Source organism: Esox lucius, chromosome 25 (genome assembly GCF_011004845.1).
Source record: "Esox lucius isolate fEsoLuc1 chromosome 25, fEsoLuc1.pri, whole genome shotgun sequence".
Lineage (NCBI taxonomy): Eukaryota > Metazoa > Chordata > Actinopteri > Esociformes > Esocidae > Esox > Esox lucius.
The window spans coordinates 20,005,969-20,031,443 of record NC_047593.1 but is presented as its reverse complement, the minus strand read 5'-3'; the positions used below and the strand labels follow the sequence as shown (position 1 = coordinate 20,031,443).

Genomic DNA, 25,475 nt, shown 5'->3' with positions numbered 1-25,475 from the left:
CACGTACATCTGGTCTTTACCGGGACCAAAACAATCTGGATAAATGACATGTTGGAGTCAGGTATAAACAGAGCCACTGTCCCGTTATAAAGATCCAGAACACATTTTCTACTACTTCGTGTTACATTGCTGGTGAGACAGAATCGGGTTTTCATGTATGTATACATAGCAAGTAAATGTACAATTCCACTCTATTGTCTATCAAACCAGTTACTATTTACACCACCACACATTAAAATACACAGACCCTGTGTCCCGAATCACACCCTATTCCCTACATAGTAACACTGTTTGAACTCCGAGGGAAAAGGGAGCCATTTGGGCCAAGCCCAGTGACCAGCTGCTCCCATCGTCCAGACAGACACATTGATTACTCTGTCAGAGGGTCACCAATGGAACCCTAGTCTAGATTGTAGCACACTAGTTCCCACCAGGCTCCTATGGCCTATAGTATGCACTCTAGAGAATATGGTGGGATTTGGGACTGCGCACTAGTGATACAGGCAAATGAGTCAATCCATCTGTCCAGAGAAGCAGCAGTGTTTGAACAGCAGAGAGCTGATAGCTTCAGTTTGAGTGTATTTGTGTTGCTCTGTGCTTCTGTCCTTGGTAGTCCAGATTTGGTCAGGTTCTGTTCAGTTGAAGGGTGTGTGTCTTTCAGGGTGTGTGTGTTTCGGGGGGGGGGGGGGGGGGGGGGTGTTATTGCGCAGCACCCCTCCTAAGTGTCTGTGCAGCAGTCCGGTGCTCCAGCTCTGTCAGCCGGTCCCGTCTCCCCTGGGCGTGTTCTGCTCCCACCCTCTGAGCCGTCTCAGTGGCTGGGATGTCTATGCAGGCGTACTTGGTGGAGCCCCCTAGTGGACGGAGGAAAGAAAAACCCAGTAGGTCACTCTGCTATGGAATCGGAGAGGGCGCAAGCAAGTGCATGTTTTGGTAGACAGGTAGTGGAGAGTTGGGACACACAAAAGAAACAAACACCCAGTGGCTCGGAGCAGGTTGTGTCTGACAATAGACAGTATTACTGTATGATAATGTCAAATAATGTGCAGTGTTTGTGGCAGTGTCAGTGGAGTTCATTCAACATTTCACTTGTGGCTCAGATCGACAGGAAAGGTTCCTGCGGCACCCAATAAACAATCGACTTGAACGGGAAACGCACACTCTGTTAAAACATTAGTAGATTAATGTTAAAGCTCAAAGGCAAAGGGCCTCACATGCATTAACTACGGCAGACATTAAAGCTACTTAATGTTGGGTGCTTAAAGTTATGGGAATGAGGGGATGAAGAAGCCGACTAAATGTTGGGGATGATTAGTTGCCCAGGATGAGTACAACTGCGACCATGACACCGCGGTTGACACATCTACTCTTAAAATAAGTGCTGTGGGATTTATGGCGACCATAGAGTCAACATGGCGGTTTCACATCCGAGGGACGGAGCTAATTCCCCTTCCCTGCTCCCCAGATCACGACTCCATAGACCAGACGCATCCAGGCTAAGGGAGAAAACACTTGTAACGCTCCACGGTAATGACTCCTCTTGGGCACATCTCCTTGCGTTATGGAGTCATCAGTTGCTGATGAGAAATCAGCTTCTCAGCAATAAATCCTAAATTACTTTTTTATTACCCTTTGGTGAGAGCTGGGGGGCTGAAACGCGCCGGTTCAAACAATGTTGCATCATTCTGGAACTGACTTCCAATGCATGCTGGGAGGGGCCGGACAAGCTCTCAAGTGGGTACGGTTCCGTTCCCTTGGGTTGGAGAGAGGGCCAGAAGCCGTACTGCTTTCCCTACTGGTGGATGTCCAGGTTACCTTACAAGAGGCTGGAAACCAACTGGGACCCAGAGGTGACGACACCAGCATTACATTTAATCATTTCAGAGATTACTTTTTTTATTGTTTTATTATTAAAACGAATTGCACACAACATCACTATTGAATTGATTTCCCATATTAGGCCCTCATTTGCAGTGTTATGAAAAGATAAAAGGCCATGTAATTTCAATGATACGTACTGGCTTCAAATTGGCTTAGTGAGACAATTATATAGCTCTGATTATTTCCATAATCATTTTCTCTTGTTTCATTATATCCCAGAACAGCTCAATCACTTTGCCGGCTAAGGAATGAGTGTGATCATAGAGTAACATTTGTCCCAAATGGCACCCTAGAGCCTATATTGCACCCTACTCCCATAGGGCCCTGGTCCAAAGTAGTGCACTACATATGGAATAGTGTGTTTGTGCTGCCGGTCCTTCCCTTGACATGAAAAATGCACTTTTTTTTTTCTCTAATAATTCCTTAATGAGCTTTGTACTTTGATTAAAGCAGACGATCCAATCATCACACAGCACTATATTAATAAAGGACGCGTCCTAAGCAGGACCCCGACTCACTGCGTGGTTTGCTTTTTTTTGACCGGGGACCCATGCAGGAACCCAGTCACAGCTAGTGCCATGAAGGGGACATGGGGACGCAGTCGGGAGGCAAACGCTGTATTTGACAATGCATAGGATTGTGTGGAGCAAGCGGAGCTGTTAAATTAATTCCAGTGCTCAGCTCAGTCAACAGACTAATGAGGAATTTTCTGCCAATTACATTCATCCGTTTCCATAGTGACCCGCTGATATCACCTCTGCGTTTGTGTGTGTGTGTGTGTGTGTGCGTGCGCGCAAACTCTCTTCTACCATCACAAAGCCTTAGTCTACAATTCTATCAACCAAGCTGCCCAGTGTGTCAAATGAATTCCCTTCAAAATGAACCACACATTTGAAGCCTTATAATCTCGTTAAAAATGTAGTCACGGAATTAAGGGAAGCAGATGAGAAAAAACTGTCAGTTTTAGTCCACTTATTGGCACAATGTAAGGAGTAGGAATGTTATTTGGGAGACATCTTTGAAGCAAAACAAGGACTTCTAGTAAACAAGGCTGATCTTGATTTTTATCTATGTTACTGCAAAAAAAAAATAATCCAACCAACCAGCCATCCAAAGTCAGGCAGCAAAACATGGACAAAACATTGGATACAAGTAAAGCTACAAAGACAGCCGAAATGGAAAACACTGACCCAAAATGGCCGTCTAACAAAGGCCGGTGTTCTCACTGGGTCTGCGCAGCTGCAAAGAGTTACCTCTTGCTGCAGTGGTGTTGGTGGAAACTGGGCCTGCACCGGGCTTCAGTAGATCCAGCTCCATGTAGAGCAGCTCTCTGCCAGTGTTAGCTTTAACCACAGGGCTAACCGGGATGTTGACATAGTTGACACTGGGGTCACTGTGGTGATGCGGGTGCCTGTCCAACGATGATGACCTCATCACGGAGGAAGCATGCAGAGTGAATGGGAAGCCTCCCCCTACAGAGAGTTGGTTACAATGGACTGGTTTACACAGGTCGCCAAATTCTGATCTTTTGCAGAAGTAATTAGCAATCGCTAGTCTGATTGGTCAAAAAATATAAATGGTTTGTTAAAGTGTAGTCCAGGACCAAAACATTGACCTTCAAGTCTTTCGGCAGATGCTCCCATAGAGGAGAGACATACAGTAGTGAATTCATACACTAGTCATATTTCATTTGTACTGTACTCCTTGGAGACGGGGTTGAGGTTTTTCAGGTGTATTCATATTCAATTTAATTACCAATAAAGTAATGGCTCACATACAAGAGCCACAGACAGACTGACAGACAGAGACAGACAGACCAGCCCATGAAAAAACAGACTGACCTGGTGAGGGTGTTGAAGGTCCTGAATGTGAAGGGCTGTTTGCCTGATATGGTAAAGAAACCAGACAAACATCATGTTACAGACACACACATGCTTTTCAGCTTAATGTCAAATTCAGTTAAGGTCCATGTATTCTCCAACTTTTCTTTGACGACAGACGGAGTTGGAGAATTTTCTAGTGAACCCTGCTGAGGGTGACGACTGTGACTGATGAGTCCTCAACAGATGGATCAGGGGACACACTGTGTCCGTGTTCCAAATGGGATTCTATTCCCTACCTATCGCACTACGTTCAACTATGACGCCAAGGCACTACATAGGGAATAGTTTATCATATCTCCATAGGGCTCTGGTTAAAGTAGTGTACTATATAGGGAATAGGGTGTCATCTCTCCATAGGAGTCTGGTTAAAGTAGTGTACTATATAGGGAATAGGGTGTCATCTCTCCATAGGACTCTGGTTAAAGTAGTGTACTATATAGGGAATAGGGTGTCATCTCTCCATAGGGCTCTGGTTAAAGTAGTGTACTATATAGGGAATAGGGTGTCATCTCTCCATAGGACTCTGGTTAAAGTAGTGTACTATATAGGGAATAGGGTGTCATCTCTCCATAGGGCTCTGGTTAAAGTAGTGTACTATATAGGGAATAGGGTGTCATCTCTCCATAGGACTCTGGTTAAAGTAGTGTACTATATAGGGAATAGGGTGTCATCTCTCCATAGGGCTCTGGTTAAAGTAGTGTACTATATAGGGAATAGGGTGTCATCTCTCCATAGGACTCTGGTTAAAGTAGTGTACTATATAGGGAATAGGGTGTCATCTCTCCATAGGGCTCTGGTTAAAGTAGTGTACTATATAGGGAATATGGTGTCATCTCTCCATAGGGCTCTGGTTAAAGTAGTGTACTATATAGGGAATAGGGTGTCATCTCTCCATAGGACTCTGGTTAAGGTAGTGTACTATATAGGGAATAGGGTGTCATCTCTCCATAGGACTCTGGTTAAGGTAGTGTACTATATAGGGAATAGGGTGTCATCTCTCCATAGGGCTCTGGTTAAAGTAGTGTACTATATAGGGAATAGGGTGTCATTTTGGGGGTTAAAGTTGGTGAAGACAGTTCAAGTACATGAAGACGAGCCGCTATTGTTGTCATTGGCGGCCGCGTTAAAATGTCACATGGTAACGGGGGGTAAATTAAGTTTAATTCCGACGTCAACACATAACTTAAGCCTTTCAGCCAATGCATGTTACCAAAGCGACTGATAATAATGTATGCACACATTCTTCTACAATCAAACCGTCGTTCTGGGCGTTGCAAGCCTCATGCTCCGCCAGCCGAAACAAACAGGACCACAGCTAATGGAGTTAGTCAGAAGCTACGAAAAGTTACTTCACTCAAATTGGCAACAACCGCTACGGTAGGATATCGACTTACCTGCGTAATGTCTGGCTTCCTAGCGGAGAACCATTGCTCATGGGTAATGTAGTTCTGATCAATACCCTGGTGACTACACTGGATGGGGGAAACATAAAAGGGAGGTGAGGTGGGGGGAAAAACAACCCCTAAGGTGGTATCCAGACCTAACACCTCACCTGGGTTATGAAGAAAATAAATCAAAATACCTCATCTGTGTTTGACTGACTAAGCAAACGCTTATTAAACAAAATCGGACAGCAGACATTTACCGGTCAAATACAAAACGATGTCAACTGAAAAAGATGCTAAACGGCATGTTGAACAGAACTGCTGATTAGGCTGCACTCCCACGCCGCGGCCTATCTGGTGGCGGGAAGGTGAAATGTGTAAAGAAATGCTCTCGAATTCAATCGACGCAAGGTTCTACTGGATAAGCACAAGTAAAATATGGCGACAACACTCCTCCAAGACATCGGACTCCTGAGGTAAGGCGCTCTGGCAATACAAGAACAATTAGCATAAACGCCTCTGTTACCCTGCCGAACCAGGCGGAACTGTCCAGAAACCGCTGCGCTCAAACCTATCCAGGGACGAACTGTACGTCTGACCTGCCCTGAATCCGGAGGTCAAGGGGCCGGTAATTAACTGACAAGTGGATTCAGGTGTACTAGTCTCATAGCTGGTCTCTGCGCATGGATGTTAGCCCTAATTTCTGCCTGCTCGTTACTGTAATTGAGAATGCGTTTGTAGTCAATTTACCTGCTGTAGCCTATATAACATCTGAATTGGCCGGGGATGTGCAGAAAAGGTTTGGCAACCGCTGTTCTGGAACTACTATGCGACATGTTCTCGGTCGGAGCGGTCTTCAACTTTGTCAGGCTCCCTCTCATGATATCCATGCTACGGTCCACTGCTTATATAAAACCAACGACGAACGCACACACATGCTCTCAATCACACAAACCTGTCGGCTTGTTCACACACAGCAATCACCCGTCACTGAAATTCAGAAAACCGCCCTCAAAACTATTTTATTTTCCTCTCTGAAGATTATTGCAATGCGTGTCATAAAGAGCACACTAATCCCTATACAGTGCACATGGCCTGGTTAAAAGTAGTGCTTTAGGGAATAGAGTTCCATTTATGACAAACACAAAAGCTCCCTTTTCACGAAGAAATTAATTAGGGACACAGTTTAACAACAGGCTGTTTCCCAAATGGAAACCTTATACACTTAGTATTAGACCCAATGTAGAAAACCATGTAGGGGTCAGGGATTGATTTGGGACACAGACTGAGTTATTATCAAAGGCTTCTTAAGATGGAAACAAAATGTTTTCCTTTTTATTCTGTCAGTTACACTCATCAACCTCCCTCCTCTCTCTCTCCCCTTCCCTCAACCTCCCTCCTCTCTCTCTCCCCTTCCCTCAACCTCCCTCCTCTCTCTCTCCCCTTCCCTCAACCTCCCTCCTCTCTCTCTCCCCTTCCCTCAACCTCCCTCCTCTCTCTCTCCCCTTCCCTCAACCTCCCTCCTCTCTCTCTCCCCTTCCCTTAACCTCCCTCCTCTCTCTCTCCCCTTCCCTCAACCTCCCTCCTCTCTCTCTCCCCTTCCCTCAACCTCCCTCCTCTCTTTCCCTTCCCTCAACCTCCCTCCTCTCTTTCCCTTCCCTCAACCTCCCTCCTCTCTTTCCCTTCCATCAACCTCCCTCCTCTCTCCCCCTTCCCTCAACCTCCCTCCTCTCTTTCCCTTCCCTCAACCTCCCTCCTCTCTTTCCCTTCCCTCAACCTCCCTCCTCTCTCCCCCCTTCCCTCGCCCCTCCCCCCCCTTCCCTCGCCCCTCCCCCCCCCTTCCCTCGCCCCTCCCCCTTTCTCTCCCTCTCACACAGAGAATAAAAGACCACACTGCTCAGCCGTGGACCTGAATTAAGCCAAAGGAATCAATTAGCAGAGCAATCTTGTCACACTTAATTAACTAGAACATCGAATCATTTCATTCTGTCTGAGTGATTTCAGAGGGGCAGTCTGGGATTTAAACAGCATTAAAACTATGGATATATAGCATCCATGTTCATGTTTACCAATCCCCGAGTGCCCATTTAAGAGTTGTTTCTATGCAGGCGGTGGCTCCGTCCTGACAGTAATTAAACGGAATGCTTTAAGGAAGTGCCTTCTGTGTCGCAAACAGAGGCCAACTAGTTTGTCAACATAATGGAGACTTCAGTAAACTGGGCCCCTTCATCCGACGGGTTTAAATGGAAATCTGCTGAAGGACTGACATTGGAAAGCACTACGGAAAGCACTACGGAAAGCACTTCGGAAAGCACTAGGGAAAGCACTAGGGAAAGCACTAGGGAAAGCACTAGGGAAAGCACTAGGGAAAGCACTAGGGAAAGCACTATGCGCGCATGTATGAGCCATCAGTGTGAATGACTAATCTGAGCCTTTAACATTACTGTATCTCTGTCCCTCAAAACACTGTTTTTCACAGCCCCTCCCCCTCTCTTCCTGTCTCTCGTTGTGTTACCTGCGTTCTTCCACACACTGGGCAGCCAGGAAGCAGCAGGGGTCTGAGGGAAGGGGCGGGCCTAGGGGGTGCAGGGCTGCATCGTCCACCGCTGTCCAGAGGGGGTGTCCTTTCATTGCTCCGGGACAGGGACCACTCCCCAGCGGCCTGCCTCGGAGTCCCTGCCCGCTGGAGAAAGTCCTCTGTCGCGTGGGAAGGACAGCCCTGTCCCTGGCTCTTTGCTCGGTGACCACCCCAATCGACCCACCTTTCCCTCCCCGGTTTGGGCGCTCCTCCCTGGGCTGCTGGATCCCTGAAGGCCAGGCTCTGGAGCAGGGTCCTGGGGGTGTCGTAGCGTGGCTGGAGCAGGCTGGGTGTCTGGCATTCCTCAATCAGCTCATGGGGGGAGCTGGAAATGCTAGTCCTGAAGGGGGAGGGACAGGAGGAAGGGGGAGTTGAGGGGGAGAGGGGTCTGGGCTCGGGATTCAATACGGACAGAGGAGGTGGAGGATTTGATTGAGTTGGGGAAGAAAGAGGAGGTGGCAGACTAATCAGAGAGCCAAACTCCTCCCCCCCTTCCTGACTGCCTGTGTCCAGACTCCCTGTGCAGGAAGAGAAGCTGCCGGAGTAGGACGATTGGCTGCCGGTGGTGGCTATTCCGATTCCGCTGTCCAATGAGCTTTGGCGCCCGCTGTCGTTGAGGCCGCGAGTGCGGGAAGTTTGCTTGGAAGAAAGGCGGTTCATGACTGCGGCGTAGAGACGCTCATCTGGATTGGTTGAGGACCTCCCATTGGAAGGGGCTGATAGGGTTTCAGTTGAGGAAGTGGGACGTCTTGGCTCCACCCACAAGGGGAGGTGGCTTCCGAAGCTTATATCGGATTGGCTTGTCTCAGAAGAGGACGATGACATGCTGCTCCGGTCGTCTCTCACAACAGACGTGCTGTAACTGTAGGCTGAGGCTGGGGAGGAAACAAGCGGACCAATAGAATCACGGACTGACTGGTTGGTTATCGGTGGCACTCTGAATCGGGTTACTGATTGGTTACCTGTGCTGCTCTGTGAACTACAGTGGGACAGTCTACTGAGTCTTCTCTCCAGGTCTGACGCTTCATGGCTTATCCTCTCCTCTGAGGAGGTCTGGGTAGCAACAGGATCTATGCCTACACACACACACACATACATACATACACATTTATAATATACACATAAACATATATACATAGACAAACACACACACACACACACACACACACACATATATAATGTACATATATACATAGACACACACACACACACACACACATATACACACACACACACACACACATATATATATATACACACATATACATACATACATCCACACGCATACAGACACACACACACACACACACACAACATAATAAGGTTTAACTACTAGATGAGTTACAAAAAAAGTCTTAGTTTTTGTCATGTGTTTTAATTGCAAAATAAAAGAGAATAATCTTGTAAACTGGCTTGCTATTAAGAAACTAGATTATGGTACAGAAGACCGTAGGCCTTCTGTTTTTATGTTTTTAAATATTGTTAGCTTCTTAATATCAAGATAGAACCAAGATACAAGAAAGAAACGAACCAAAACTCAATTTGCTTGTTTAAAGTTGACATTTACTACATTTATTTTTAAACTGATGGGTTTTTTATTTTAAAGGAAAAGTATTTGAACTAATGGGCTGCTCTTTTGTTTCTAAACTTTTTATAACAACAAGTTTGTTGGACAAGAATCATAATGTCATCACAAAAAGTAAATCTAAAGAAAGGATCTATAAACAGGCCTTAAGTGTGTGTTTGTGTGTGTGAAAGAGAACGTGCTAACGAGTGTGTGTACATTGAATTATCAACAGTGTGTGTGTGTGTGTGTGTGTGTGTGTGTGTGTGCGTGCGTGCGTGCGTGCGTGCGCGTGTATCTAGCCCCTGTCACTAGGTAAGTATGACAGCTAATTAATGGCTAATGCTAACCGCCAACTCCCTACTTTCCTGCATGGCGTGTTGGTTAATGTTGGCTAATGCTAACCTCTAACTCCCTAAAGCAGGCTTAGTCACTTCGCTGAACAGGGTGTCGGCTAACACTGGCTAGCGTTCAGCTATGCTAATTATAGCGCCTTTACAGCACTGAATGTCTCAGGGTAAATTGGCTGCAACTCTCAAGCTTTTCTGAACCCGACTGACAAACTCACACACGCCTCTTTTTATTTACCTTCCTCACACACTTTCTTATTGCCGACACCCAGCAAAGGATCATTATTCAGTGCCAAAATAAATGTAAATATTCCATTTTAAATCAATATCTTTGCATTTGTAATTTATAATCAAGTTCATGAATTAAACTTACTATTACTATACTTGATTTTGAATAGAATTTAATTTATAACTTTTTTTTAATTAAATTGAATGATCAGTCGGTGTTCAGCAGAAGGCATACAACTTCAAATGCTGGTTAATAAACTTGATATACTGACACGGAAGACTATTTCACATTATTGAAAAGTTCGGATATTCAATTCAAATATAAATCAATTCAAATATATTTTTTTAAAGATTAATAACATATAGGCACTGAAATACCTCCATAAAGACACACACATACAAACAATTATCCTTTGAGAGGTATGAACATTATTTGCCAGACTGACATTGACAGCTACTGTTGGTAGTGGTTTAACATCCTTGGAAGAATGTATGAACATCTCTCCTTCTCTCCATTAATGACCTTATTGGAGCACATTTTTACTACCTAGAAAAGCATGCAAATGGTGAGAAGATTTCTGAGTCTCAAATCACGTCCTATTCCCCCATCTAAGGCACTACATTGGACAAGAGCCCTATGGGTCTTCTAAATAAGGAACAGGGTGGAATTTGGGATGCACAGAGATCCTTTTATCGGTTTGTCTGGGTGACCTTTAGAGATGGTTGGCCCCATGCCTCCGAGGGGCAATCTGTGATTCTAACAACTAAACGTTCACTATTATGATAAACAGTTCAGGGAAGGAGCCAGACCTGACCATCCTTAAGACTTGAGCTATTAGGAATGTGTGCCTTTTTCCATTCATATAACATTAAAATGTGTGCATTTAGCAGAATTGAGAGGGATTTACCTCGGTACATATTTTCCAGCTTGTGAAACATTTTAGTTACTAGTCAGATGTTCTAACTGCTAGGCTACCCGCCTCCCCAGTTTGCCCCTTTAAAAAGTATATTCACTCATTTAATTTTTATAGGAAAAAGCAACACTAAGAAAATAATTGCAATGCAATACGGGGTGGGGCCTACATGCATGTGTGGGCGTGTTTCAATATGCAGTTGTTCCTTCCTCAACTGTCACTCAACTTGAAAGGTTTTCTCCGAAACGCCTGTGAACATGAACACAAACACCTAGGGGCCCTTAATCCAAACAGTGACCCCCCCCAGGGGCTTTTAGAATGTGATATCACAACTAACCTGGCGCCTGAATTCCTGTTATCTAACTCTGTGCTCTGTGTTTTTGCTATATTTAGAGGTGAAGGAGACACCATCCCTGGAGATGGAAAGAATATGTACATTAACTAGACAACTCAACACTACATACAGTATAAGATGACATAACTGACAACTCCCCCCATCCCCGAGGTACCAGAATAGCTTCAGTAATGATAAGGGACACACTGATGTGCGTGCGGGCATACCAGGTAGGTTGGGTCTGACATCACTCGGTGGTCGACTGGGAGAGATGCCTCTAACGATACAGTCAAACAGGAAACTGATCTGTTCTCCTTCTGAACTGGACAGGAAGAATACCCCAGCCCCTGGAGACGGAGACAGTAGAGAGGGAAAGAAACAGAGAGGGAAACAGTAGAGAGAGGGAGACAGTAAAGAGGGAAAGAAACAGAGGGAGACAGTAGAGAGAGGGAGACAGTAAAGAGGGTAAGAAACAGAGAGAGAGACAGTAGAGAGGGAGACAGTAGAGAGAGGGAGACAGTAAAGAGGGAAAGAAACAGAGAGAGAGACAGGAAGAGGGGTCAAATATTTCTAAGGGTTTAGAGATAAGAGATCTGACTGATTGAAGAGAGACTACTTCAGGACTGTTTCTCTTGAAAGAGCAGTTTATGCTGAAGTCCATGTGCCCATGTGCACGCACGCACCCATGCACGAACACACACACACACATACACACACACACACACACACGTTTGTAAGGATGTGCTGAAGAAGAAAAACCTTGGTTACAAATGTTCATAAATAATCTTGTCAACATTGTCATCATGTTTCTCATCACGCTGGCGGGAGATAAAGGTGAAAACGAAACTTAGCGAATCATCACAAGAAGAGGTGTGGAGGTCAACCCCGTTCTGGAGCGTGTGTGTGTGTGTGTGTGTGTGTGTGTGTCTTTCCCGAGGGAATAAAGGTATTGAAGTCAGTGACGTCAGTCTGGAGCTATTAGCAGCTTTGTGAACTGGTCTTTAATTTTGGTTGAGTGAACAAATTCATCCCCCACTGAACAGTAATTGTTGTATTGGAGGCTGGCTGAAATGATTACCATCTTTCTCACATCCACACCTAAGGGTTTTCTTGTGAGGTTAAAGACGGCCGTTAGATCCAAGTGATCTAAGATCAGTAGACTTGACAGGCAGCCAATGGTACCCTGAGATGCTGTTTATTGCCCGTGTGTTTTTGTGTTGTGTGTGTGTGTGTGCGCGTGTTTGTGTGTCGACAAGATGAAGACACAGAGGTGCTAAGTCACAAGACATCTCTCCTCTCCTCCCCTCAACTCAACTCCCCTTCTCTCTCCTCTCCTCTCCTCAACTCCCCTTCTCTCTCCTCTCTTCTTACATGAGTTGGCCTCTATTGGGTGATATTTATATAATGATGAAATAACATTCTGTACTGTCAAACAGGTCAGATGGCTGGGCTGGAACAAAAACCTGCGCCAGAGAGGAAATCGGGTGAACTTGATTAGAAGCCAGAAAAAAACAATATTACTATGGACTTCTTGAAGATGTCCAGAAGGAAACTGGTTCCTAGAGAATCTTTTAGGGGTTCTTAACATTGCAAAAGGGGAGGTTTTGAGGGCTAGGTTCTCCATTAAAAAAAGTTATTTAAAACTCCATGTTACATTTCCCCATAAAAAATGTATAGCCCACTACAGTGTGTGTTTCCTTCTGAATGATGCTCCCAGAACCGTTTATTTCCTAAGCCTGGAATCGTTTGTAGATACAAAACAAAACACTAAAACTAGCTGACTCAATCCACCCAGTCTAGTGGTTCCATAACCTAGCATAACAGGCGGAAATAATATGGTTTTCCAGTTTCATCAGACACCTCTGAGGGGTTGTGGATCCATTATACTCACAGTAGCCACATCTAGTCCCGCCCTCAAACACAAAGCCATTGGGCACGGCACCGTATCGCCTCAGGTCTGACAGCCTCCACTGGCCAATCATGGTCGGGGGGAGGTCCCTGGTGAGGACCAATAGATTGTTACACAGGTGGAGTGAGGCGGGGCCAGACTCTAGCTTAGTTCCCGGCTGGACACCTACACTGAATCTGTGGACTGATGAAAGACAGGGGGGGGAGGAGTAAAAGATAAGAGAAAGAGAGAGAGGAAAGATAAAATATAAATCACACTAAAGGAGCAGATAGGAGGTGAAGCACATCATGACTCCTGTATGAATCAGAGACCTGAAACACAGGGCACACACGTGCACGCACGCACGCACGCACCCCTAATAGACACTTATTTCCAACTGGACTCTTTCCACTAGGGCTGATAGCTGATAAATACTGTGTTGAAGGAAAATATATTTCATACAATGTGATCTAACCTAGCCATTGCGTAAAGGAAAACGCCAACCATTTCTACATACTATGGCCTGATTCCCATTCCGTTTGTACTAGGTCCCCTAAATTGTTACATGCAACTTCGTTGGTCACATTTTGAGTCATCACTCGCCTTTAGCTATAATGCATAAGGGAGACGTGTGTAAACCCAACATCTTGAGCTCATTTTGAAAGTCAGTCATTTCTACTATCTAGGGGTTTTAGACAGCGGGCGCATTCAACTGATGACGTTGTTGGTAGAACAAGCTTTCCCGTTAAATTTGGGAAACAACTTCGAGAGCAAAGAGAGAATAGCACTCATTGTAAGTGAAAAGAACACAAATATCCCAATGTACACACACACACACACACACACAACCTTCCCCTAGGCTGTATCTTATCCTGGCGTCCCATGCGGAGAGCCCCTCTCTGCTGTCGAAACCCAGGGCCACGGTCCGCCCCAGACAGAGGATGGAGAGGGCGTGGGCGACCCCGTCGTAGCCCGAACCCGACTCCACCCCGCAGATACCCTCCAGGGTCAACCTCAGTCGCTCACCACGACCTTTGACCTTATCAGACTTGTCCCTGTAGACCAGGAGAGAGAGGCAGTCTGGGGGAGGGAGAGAAGACAAAGAGAAGGGGGAGTTAAGCAAAGGGGGGGCGAGAGAGAGAGGGTTTGGGTTTTCTAGAAGCCTGCAGTATGATTGCATGTAAACAGACAAGGTTTTTTCATTAGGGTCTCTTCAGGAATTACATCGGCTCTGAAAAAAAGCAGATATGCAAAGATCTGATGTGACGTGTCAGGAGACCCATTAGTGGGAGAGAGGATAGCCGACTCATAATTGTTCCGGGACCCGGCCCCGGATAAGCGGAAGATGATGGATGGATGGATGGAACTTAACAGGAATAAATTGGGGGTCCCCATTACTTAAAAGTCTCGCTCGTTCCCTAGAAGGCTCCCCATGGCCTTTCCTCATCTTATCTCTCTGACCTCCTCCATACATACACCCCCCCTTGTAGTCTCAGCTCCTCAAACTCCTGACTACTCACCACTCCATTCACGAGGGACTGGGCATCGCATCCCCCAGAATTCAGGCCGCTTCCCTCCCGCCCGCAACTCAGATTCCTCATACTTCATAAACAGACTCAAAACGGACCTGTTGAAGTGGCCTCAACGTAGCACACTCTGTAATCAGCAGCTGTTAAAAAAAACGTTCTGTTCTGGTTTCTGGCGGTTCTTGTGCCGTTCAGTTACCTCCGGGTTCTTGAAAGGCGCTGCCGTGTCGTGGGCTATTAGTATTGAACGCAGCCAATGTGAAAGAACCGTGTAGGCTGCTAACTAGTATTGATGCCCAGTCACACCTATCGATCCTGTCTTATGCCTTCGCCTCATGAAAACATGGATATAAATGAAATGTAGGCTGCATACCAGTCCTACACAAAACCATCATAAAAATAGCCCAACAAAACAAACACACGTTTTTCGGTGTAAACTAGGCAAAAATTTACTAACCTAGTTTAAGGCTGTAGGCTAATTGTCAAAACAAAACTTCCCAACTCGAGGAACTTAATTTTCTCAATTGAATCCAAGTAAACTTTCCTCTTATGACGTAGTATCACCTATATCACGTTGCCACGGTAACAGGCCAACCCCTGTAGGCTTACATCTTTATTGGCTTGCCTGCATGTCAATCTTGTCAGGATGTCAGCAAATAACGTGCTAATATGGTGTTGAACATATATTAACATGTAGGTGAACATATATTAATGTGTAATATAATAGTCCTATCAATTGGCACTGATATTGAATTAATTGTTCAATATTATTGATTTAATGTTTTTAACGTAATACTTCCGCACGGTTATAATTTGCGGGCGTCGGGGAGACCCTATTAAAATGCAGGAGACTCCGGGAACTTCCAGGAGACTTGAGATGTCTGGTTTTACAATATGTTTACCAAGCTAGCTAACTTCAGTATGTGCCGCTTTTTAAACTAGCAGACGTCATATTAGTCGAATAAATGTTTGGACTTCCCCAATTACCCGTTTTCTATTTTATTCATGTAATTCCTAGACTGAAGATTACTCTCCGTATATTCTTATCCTACAACGGTGTACAACATGCAAGCGTGTGGTCGCAGGGACACAATTGTATAGGCCGAGAAGGTGAATTAGAGCAGCAGCTGTGAATTAACTCACTACTGTCCCGAATGGCACCATATTACCTATATAGTGCACGTCTTTAAGCAAAGCCCGAGGGCAGAAGTAGCTAGTGCACGTCTGTGCTGCGGGGAACTGGAACGCAGAAATGCAGCCCGCAGCTGTCATAGCAACGCTACCACCGACCAGTGATCCAGGAACACAGCTGAAGACCTGTGAAGTCTCAACACCCAGTCTCTCTCTCTCTCTCTCTCTCTCTTTCTCTCTCTCTCACACACTCACACACACACACACACACACACACAGGTGCAAACATATACTGTAGCCTGCCTACACACACACACACACACACACACACTACAGTGAAAGCGTTTACCCAGAATGATATGTTATACTTCTTACCTAAGACTGGCTTTAAATACATAGGCTAACCTACAAACTAGACAGGCTTGGTTAACCTGTTCACAACATTTGGCCAGGCCAAAACTAGCTAGACAAAAACAAATGTCCCATTGTAGTACCAGCCGGTCCACTCTAACTCATTAGTGATATAGCCTAGCGAGCAACTTATCAAATAGCCTACAAGTGTTGTGTTCCGCAATCCCAACACGCTTAACCGGGTTGTGATATTCGAGCTATGCACTATGGGTGGCACATCGCCAAACGTCAAATTGACAAGTCACGCTTAATTCCCGAAAATCAACCCGATAATTAGTTAAAGATTAAAGTTAAAACATGAACAGACTGCTGCATTAGTCAATATCACTAGCCCGTCCACACGAGAGGATACATTGGAGCCAGCTTACATTAGGCAAGATTTGTTGGTTGGTTGGTTCGTATCCTACCTGCGACTGGGGACGGCTTCCGCAACGTGACCCAGCGACTCTTCCACTGTTGGGAGTTAAAGAAAACACATCCACCATTCAGTCAAATCCCACTTTTAATCCACATGTAATCGTTTAACTCCAGGTTTGGTAAAAAAAAAAAATATGATAAGAACCTTTTTCCCATCTCTGAATTTTACTTGTCCCTCTGCGACAACTGTGTCCGTCATCTTCTGACACGCCGCGGAACAGCTGCCTATATGTACGTGTGTGAGAGAGAGGGGGTCTGTGCGTGTATGGTGTATGTGCGCGCGCCCCTGCCTGGTCCAACTCAGTTGGCTGGGGTCACTTTCAAAATAACTTTTGAACTGCTCACCCCCCCGTCGAGGGGCCTCCACACACAAACTGCTCTCTCCCAGGAAAACAGGCCGCCAGACGGGCAAGCCACCCTCCATGGGCCAACCAAGACTTGGTTCAGTTGTTGGTCTGTGTCAAGGCTTTAGTGTTTACAATGGCGGCAATTAAATTAAAAAGAATTTAACAGGCATAACTTGTCTCACAGAGTTGGCAGGCATTCTGGAGCTAGATTTAGATAGACTTGAATGAGTCATGCTACTGTTATGACTTTCAAAAGGCCCTCATCTTATTACTTTCTTTGGAATTATGGCATTTTCAGATATATTTAATAGCTATGTTTTACAAGAAAAAAACAAAATGAATGATGAAATAAATCTATTATTGTGATTTTATTTATAGCAATAATTTCAACTTACTTCCAAGGAACACAACTAAACTCTAAACAGAATAAATTAGTTATGAGGAATGTTTGTGTGTTTGACCTTGTTTACCTACCTGTTTAGGACCAGAATAAACCAAAATGACATCATATTAAACAGTCACATAACTCACTTTGTATCTTCTTACACAGGAACAGCGTCTACAGCAGCAACAGACATTCACAAGGACGGAACAGAAAACAACGTTGAGCTGAGGATTCTGTCTGTTGATGAGTATCAATTAATCAATGAACTACCGGATTAAGTCATTAACTAATCAATCAACATTCCCAGTGGTGCCAAATTCCCACCCAGAGTAAATTTAAGAATACGTTCAGACAAAGGTGGCTTGAAACTTGCTCCCATTGGCCACACTTTGTCTCTCTCTTGATTGGCTGCCGCCAATCCGTCGCTCCCCCGTTTGGTTCCTGCCGACCCGTCTCTCCATTGACTGGCTCCTGCCTATACGTTTCCCCCCGGATTGACTCTTGCCAATCTGCCTCTGCTCCGATTGGCCCTTGGTGTCGACCAGCTCCGTCGCCTGGCACACGCCCGTCCTCATCCTGCTACCACGACGATGGAGTTCCGAAGCCACACCCTCCCAGTTCCGGCCCAGCTCGGAATCTCTGACATCCCGGAACCTTCTGGAATCATCCGTCTCAGGGCAGCGTGTTCGGACTCGGTCCACATCTAGCCGGGCTCGGTTGGGGCGTGAGGGAGATTTGGATTTACGAGAGCGAGGAGCAGGAGGAGGTGGGTTGGAGACTGGTGGCGATCCTCTCCTGGCTCCTCTGTCCCCCTCTGTCCTCCTGTTTCTGTTTCCAATTCTGTCTTCATCTAAAGGTGGATTAAGAGGACATGGTGCTTGTAGTGAAAAGGTGGTGCATTCAGGGCCACACCAAACACACAGATACCTCACACACCACACACGTGCATGAAAGTGGAATCTCACACACACACACATGCAGGTATCACACGTATGCAAGTGGGCCCAGCCACTGGTTAAAGGATCAGATCATTAACCTAAAGGTTTCTTGACTGAATCCCTGAGCCGGCAAGTTGGAAAATATGTGGTGCTGCTTGTGGCAAAGTTCATTTCAACAGAACGAGTATCGACTCAGCCTTTCCACCTGTCGCTCTGTGTGTGTGAATAGTTGTTCTGGTCACGGGTGTCAATGTGTGAAATTGGGATATCGGAATTAACATGGATTCTCTGACACAGCTGGAGGTGGTGTTCTGGAACAAGGGCTTCAAACAGACTGGGCATTACATCATGGGAAACAGAACATTGTTGGTCGGTGCCCATGGCTGTGATTCCACTATATACATGGACTGATACTACTATATACTGTCAACAGAATGGACTGATACTACTGTATACTGTTAACAGAATGGACTGATACTACTATATACTGTTAACAGAATGGACTGATACTACTATATACTGTTAACAGAATGGACTGATACTACTATATACTGTTAACAGAATGGACTGATACTACTATATACTGTTAACAGAATGGACTGATACTACTATATACTGTTAACAGAATGGACTGATACTACTATATACTGTTAACAGAATGGACTGATACTACTATATACTGTTAACAGAATGGACTGATACTACTATATACTGTTAACAGAATGGACTGATACTACTATATACTGTTAACAGAATGGACTGATACTACTATATACTGTTAACAGAATGGACTGATACTACTATATACTGTTAACAGAATGGACTGATACTACTATATACTGTTAACAGAATGGACTGATACTACTATATACTGTTAACAGAATGGACTGATACTACTATATACTGTTAACAGAATGGACTGATACTACTATATACTGTTAACAGAATGGACTGATACTACTATATACTGTTAACAGAATGGACAGATACTACTATATACTGTTAACAGAATGGACAGATACTACTATATACTGTCAACAGAATGGACTGATACTACTATATACTGTTAACAGAATGGACTAATACTGGAGGAGATTACTTCACACTGTTAACAGACACTAGACAAAGGAGTTCAGTTTTCAGGGAGGAGATGAGATGGAGAAATAGGGGAAGGAGGAATGAGCAACAGTAGATGGGGAAACAAAGGCCAGTTCTTTAACAGTAGATGGGGAAACCAAGGCCAGTTCTTCAACAGTAGATGGCGCCATCTGATATGGGTAACTCTGATTATGATGTAATCAGTGGACAGCTGAAGCTCCGTTTAGTAAACGACATTTTAGGGCAAATAGGTGCCATATGGACAGCAACCAGGCCGATCTTTAGATGGAACGGGGACACGCTTTCTCTTTCTATTCTCATATTATTTTACCCATTCATTCTCTTCTCTCCTCTTTCTTCACTTTTTTTTCATAATTTTTTTTTAAACTGGTAAACACCAGAGAAACACAGAGTTAATCACACTAAACATGTGACACATGTCTGTATGGTTCCCTACAACTACTCCTTAATGAATATCATTACCCTGTTACTGAACGCTCCCTAATGCCCCCCCCCCCCCCCGCCCCCAGAACCCCCCCCCCCACACACACACACACGCTCATACAGACACACACACACACACACACACGCTCATACAGACACACACACACACACACACACACACACACACGCTCATACAGACCCACACACACAATCTCTCTGAGGATAATCACATATCTCCGAACTCTCAGAAAGCAGATGATATGGTGATGAGGCGAAGACAAAAAAAACCCACACAACAATCAATATCAACATTATCACTCTCCCTCAGTCAAATCAACTTTGCGGTAAACAAACAGTGTGTGGCGCGCGTGCGTGTGTGTGTTTGTAGGTGTAAACCGGACCCAGGATGGTGTGTGGGCAGAGCCTGTCTGACTAGGTGTTGAGCTGATCAGTAGAGCGGAGCACAGGGGTGACCATGGATAACGCACCCATTCCCCTCTGGGCCAAGGGCTGAAAGGCACCGTGTTCCACAGATGTCACAGAGACAAAGGTCAAGCAGGGAGCAGGGCACCGTTTAGGAATCTGTGCTTTCCCTGGTTTTTGGCGACGCGGCCTCTGGACAGCATGTCTGAGACGACAGCGCTGTGGTGTTTTTGCCCAGTGGGGAATTCAGCCTGCTAGTACAGGAGCCACAGTCGTTTCCCCTGTGAGGATCCCCTGTGACCTCTGACCAGAGTGATTCGATTCTAACTTCCTGCTCATGTTATATTAACACCGAACGCTGATCAATACCTGTCAATCTCGGGCTCCCGAAGGGGGAGCTTCATTTCCAACGTAGCGTGTTGGTTAACATGGGAACCCTACGGACACTGAAATAAGGTGCCATTTGGGGCACTTCCCCTGGCCTTTTCCGACTGCTGTGCTTATTGATCAGCTGAAACATTAACAGTATGTCAGAGAAAGTAATAGGGAGAGAACCAGGAAGGAAGAGGAAACGAGACCATTCACGGTTTAATAGGCAGAGAGAGAGAGAGAGAGAGAGAGACACAGATGAGGGAGGGACAAGAAAAGGAGAGCCTACGAATGAGTTAGAGAGCATACTGGGTTTGAATTGGAGAGGGATGTGGGAATCCCCCACAAGGTGTGTCAGACAGTGATTCACCGTATATTCTTTATTAGGTCTTTGTACAGGAGTTGGTAATACACTGGACAGGAAGTGGAACTAGCAGAACACAACAGCAAAACATTGCGACATCATGACGGAATGACAGGAAGGCCATGGCAGTTGCAATTCAACAATGACTAGCTAGTGACAACGAGGTGTCTTCAAAAACGTTAACTGTTAACATTTGTATATACAGAATTAGTACTCCTTAAGATTATACACTTAAAAAAAAAAACACAAAATAGAAGACTAGAACCACCTGGGATAAAATACTGGTCTTTTTCTCATGAAGATATTACAGGATGAGAAATACAAATTACAGCTAAAAACACCAATGTGTAATGTAAGCCCGGGCCCAGTTTCTTTTAGAGTTACAGATCTGGATTTCCCTGGATCAGATAGGATTACATGCATAGAAACAGACTGTTCTAGTTGATAAAAAAAGGCTATGCAAGTAATCCTGTTGAATAAGTGAAATCTAAATACATTTTCAAAAACTGGGCCCCTGTGGCGGTCTACCATGGACAGACAGACTGATGAGCAGCTTTAAAACATTGTTGAATTGCTTTCAATAGGAAGACAGAGAGACAAGGTTCTTCCAGGTCTTCTGTCACAGTTGCAGACGTGGAGGAAGATCGTAGTGTAGTCAGACTGATTGATTTTCTAGTATGACTGGGTTGCACAGCAAACAGAACAGAACGTGTGAAAAACAGACAGACCAAGACAGAGAGAGAGAAAGATAGAAAAGAGAAAGAGAGAGGAAAGTTAGAGAAATGAAAAAGAGAAAGGGTAGCTACGTTTGTATAGCATGATTCTTGCAATGCCAGATTTGTGGGCTTGATTCCCACAGGGAGACCAGGACAAATAAGCAGGAAAACTCACTGAATAAGAACATCTGCTAAATGACTCTTACATGAGGGAGACAGGGAGGGGGAGGGAGAGAGAGAGAGAGGGAGGGAGACAGAGAGAGGGGGGGGAGGGAGAGAGAGAGAGGGAGGGAGGGAGAGAGAGGGAGGGAGGGAGACAGAGAGAGGGAGGGAGACAGACAGAGGGAGGGAGACAGACAGAGGGAGGGAGGGAGACAGAGGGAGGGAGGGAGACAGACAGAGGGAGGGAGACAGACAGAGGGAGGGAGACAGACAGAGGGAGGGAGACAGAGAGAGGGAGACAGACAGAGAGAGGGAGACAGAGAGGTAGAAATAGTCTATGTAGAAAGTTGCCTTCAAACATGTGTTCTGTGTTCTGTGTCAGGGTATTTGCCACATCATCACATGGTGTGAGTGTGTGTGTGTAAAGCTCGAGATGAGCCCGCAGAACGAGGGAGGGAGACAGGATGTCTGCAGCCTGGAGCTATTCCAGGAAGACACACTCACGTTGATGGCGGTTGTTTCATAACCTTGACAATAACATGCCAGTATAATGCGTGAAACGGTTGTATGTTCCACAGGCCTGTAGACTGTGTTTCTCTGGTGATTTCAGTGAAAGTCAACTCATCTATTCATCATAACAGCGCTGACTGACATACTGCAATGGTGCAAGCGTTTAGCTAAATGTAACAAAACAAAGAAATGCAGGTGAGGTGCATGGATGGATACACACAGGAGTCTTTTGCTAGCTAAAGTGCATTAGAATCTGTACATCTGAGGACAGCGGATGGGGTGGTGGTTCCGAGAAACAGCTGACTTGTCTGATCCAAAATGGCCGACGTCCGGGGCAGAAGCCCATGTGTCCTGCTTCTACACTGTCATGAGGCCGCTGCTCGTGGTCAACAATCCCATTAGGCAGATATTCAGCATCCATCGGATGTTCTTTAGAAAAGACAGACCTAACCTTGACTGTTGGATATTTGCTTCAAACAGATCTAGGGTCAGCTGAGGTTTTCCTAAGTCACACAGATGAAGCAGGAACAGGAAATGTGAACTGCGATGTAGTGGAATGACTTGTAGTGGAGTTACTTCAAAAGGCTTTTTAAACTTTGACTTCAGATTAGCATTTCCAGTAACACCATGACAATTAAATGAAGATCCGAATCTCTGGAGAATACTGAACTGACCGTCTTTCTGGACCAGTGGAATTCAACATCAGGGTTGAAACCCTGGAACACTGTGGGCCAGCATTTCAAAAAATATATATATAAGATTGGAAATGGGCTGACAAAAATTAAGAGTGCAGATTATTGTATACGACAATATACAATACATTTTGAGAAATTATACATATTTTTTGTCTTTCTGGCCTGACTCCCAAACGGCTCCTTTTGCCTATTTAGTGCCCTAATTTAGATGAAACATCTGACCAGCCTTTAGGACCTGGTCTAGAATATTGCACTATTTAGGGAATAGGGTGGTATTTGGGACACAGATATAAGAGAGGAGAGGAGACGTCAGGGTCAACGTTGGTGGGAGTTCAAAGTTCAGAGATCAAAAGGGTCAAAGGTGAGAGTTCAGAGTTCAAAAGGCCGAAGGTGAGAGGCTACACTTTAGAGTTCACACCGGGGAGGTACCTGAGCTGGGCCAGCCACAGCGTGGGGGGTTCTGTGTTGGGGCGTGGCTGGAGGAGAGGGGGCGGGGCGAGCGGGGCAGGAGGGTGGAGCTGGGGATGTTGATGTCCCCTTCACCCACCAGGGTCAGATCAGACAGAGGCTCCTCCTCCAACATCTCCACAGAGTTCCTGCCCCTGCATTCTGGGATAAGTTGAACCTGTAGGTGCTGCTGGCCCTGGGAGGGGGGCGGGATCGGGGACAAGCTGTTGGGGAAGGGGGGAGGAGGTCTTTTATGGTGGGAGGGGGGCAGGAGTGCTCGTCTTCCCCCTCCTGCTCTCTGTCCTCCTCCACCCGTTCCGGAGTCTGAGTTCTGCAGCTGGCAGGTGGTCTTCACAGACATGGAGCCACCTTTGACACCATTCTCTTTGTTGCCACGGCGACCACCGCCGGCGTCGTCCTCGTGGGCGCAGTCGTTTCCACTGTCGTAGGTATGGCCGTCGCGGCGGTGCGGGGTGGAGCAGGCGGGAGGGAGGGCTGAAGGCGATGAAGATGTGTGGTGGACTCGGAGGAAGTCGGGGAGCACCAAGTCACTCTTGTCTAGCAGACCTCTCTGGTCGTCTGCTCGCTTGCTCTGAGCTTTGGATATGAGCTCGAAGAACTCTGGAGACACACACGCACACACGCACACACACACACACACACACACACACACACACGGTGAACCCAACCCAAAAACACACAACATGAAATCACAGCAGAGCAGACAACGTTTGAGCAGCCAGAGGAGAGTGTGTGAACCAGACAGGTGAAGGCTACAGGCTAGTGAGGTTAGATGGGAACAGTACATTCAGCATCAACACAGTTAGTGAACGGCACAGAGGGTCCGAGAGGAGGGGGGGGGGACAAGGGGGGGGGGGGGTGTGCACTTTACCTTCAGCTTCGTCTACATTAATCTTTTTCTGCTTTCTCTTTTCAGGGGGCGGGGCCCTGTCAGGCGCCACGGCGTCATGATGGCTGCTGGGTAAGATGCGGTCGTCGCGGGCGGCGGAGGAGGAGGAGGAGGGCTTGCTCCCGTTGACGAGGGGTTTCCCCAATGCCCTCTCATCCCCCTGATGGGCATAACAACGAGGGCGCAGCGTTAAGGGGCGAGGGGCGCAGTGCTGGCCCCCCCAGGGGCCACGGGCAGAGGACGGATGGAAACACTACACTGGAAATGTGTCGGACTGTTGATCTAAAGATGAGAATGGAGTTCAGGAGGGAGGGGCTGATGGAGTTTATGGGGAAGGCCTGATGGAGTTTGGAGGGGATGATTGAGTTTATGGGGGTGGGGCTCTTTGGAGTTTAGGGGTGGGGCTTATGGAGTTCAGGGGGAGGGCTTAGGGAGTTCCTGGGAGTGGCTAAGGGAGTTCATGGGAGGGGCTGATGAGGTTCATGGCAGGGGCTGATGGCTGGCAAATGGATGAAAAGTATAAAAAAGCCTTTGGAACTGAATATTTTCCGCACAACACCACAACAACAACACCACAACACCACCACACCACAACACAACAACACCACCACAACAACACCACCACACAGTGAACACCAACCTCCCAGATCCACCATGTCAACCCTCCCTGAACCCCTTTCCCTCCGCTAGAAAAACTGATGGGGTACAACCCACTAGGACCCGCCCCAAAAGAGATCCCCAAATCCACTTCCAGAACTCCAGAGAGGGTTGGTGATGGAGAGCTCAGCGGAGCCTCTCATGGTTGGGCTTGGTCAGGCTGGTCGTTGGAGGGAAATCCATCAAGAAGGGGAGGGGGGGGGGGGGCTCGTTAAGGTGAGACCAGCCTCAGCCAGGACACACACTGAGGCATCAAACACATGCATGTTCACACACACATGCACCCAAACGCGCGCGCACGCGTGACTGTGGACAGAATTAAAACTTTGCAGCGTGACATCATCAGAGAGAAAGTGTCCACATTCCGACATTCCATGCTGTGGGTTATAGAACATTCCAGAACCAGGTAGAGGAGAAACTGGGTTCCAAGACACAAAGTCGAGACAACATGAGATTCCACCCAGGAGGGAGTGTATTGAAAATTAACAAATACATGGGACCAACGCTTCAGGAAATGACCAAC

The 25,475-nt window shown here is 46.2% G+C and overlaps 2 protein-coding genes across 10 annotated transcripts in view; both read right to left on the bottom strand.

Moving 5' to 3' along the window:
* Positions 1-685: 685 nt before the first annotated feature.
* dok7 (docking protein 7) lies at positions 686-17,448 on the bottom strand. Of its 5 annotated transcripts, XM_020043821.3 has the most exons (12): positions 17,366-17,448; positions 16,633-16,712; positions 16,478-16,523; positions 13,852-14,082; positions 13,006-13,206; positions 11,342-11,461; positions 8,687-8,800; positions 7,662-8,599; positions 5,156-5,233; positions 3,720-3,762; positions 3,105-3,350; positions 686-851 (listed from the first exon to the last, which is right to left on the bottom strand). In XM_020043821.3, exons 2-12 carry the CDS (start codon positions 16,684-16,686, stop codon positions 700-702), a joined length of 2,223 nt encoding a protein of 740 aa, XP_019899380.2. In that variant the 5' UTR covers positions 16,687-16,712; positions 17,366-17,448; the 3' UTR covers positions 686-699. The 5 variants fall into 5 exon arrangements, with proteins under 5 accessions (XP_019899380.2, XP_019899378.2, XP_010886434.2 ...); XM_020043819.3 differs by lacking the exon at positions 17,366-17,448 and having other exon boundaries at positions 16,633-17,143; XM_010888132.5 differs by lacking the exon at positions 17,366-17,448 and having other exon boundaries at positions 3,132-3,350; positions 16,633-17,143.
* Positions 17,449-17,476: 28 nt separating this feature from the next.
* rgs12b (regulator of G protein signaling 12b) overlaps positions 17,477-25,475 on the bottom strand; it is a 52,073-nt gene continuing 44,074 nt past the window's right edge. For 3 of the 5 annotated variants that reach the window (XM_034291166.1, XM_034291167.1, XM_034291168.1), the window contains exons 21-23: positions 24,278-24,455; positions 23,368-24,006; positions 17,542-18,069 (exon numbers count right to left, since the gene is read on the bottom strand). In XM_034291166.1, the coding sequence (XP_034147057.1) occupies positions 17,567-18,069; positions 23,368-24,006; positions 24,278-24,455 (1,320 nt within the window). In that variant the 3' untranslated portion in view covers positions 17,542-17,566. Of the gene's footprint in view, positions 18,070-23,367; positions 24,007-24,277; positions 24,456-25,475 lie in introns of those variants that run through there. The other 2 variants (XM_034291169.1, XM_034291170.1) reach the window with 2 other exon arrangements.

Bases quoted from the DNA above. Each gene is read 5' to 3' on its own strand.
- dok7 (XM_020043819.3), bottom strand. From the start codon at position 16,911: ATGGAGGGTGGCTTGCCCGTCTGGCGGCCTGTTTTCCTGGGAGAGAGC. The intron at 16,524-16,632 runs GTTCTTATCATA...AACTCCCAACAG, and splicing joins AATTCAGAGATGGGAAAAAG to TGGAAGAGTCGCTGGGTCAC. The intron at 5,234-7,661 runs GTAACACAACGA...TCCCCCATCCAG, and splicing joins CAGTGTGTGGAAGAACGCAG to TGTAGTCACCAGGGTATTGA.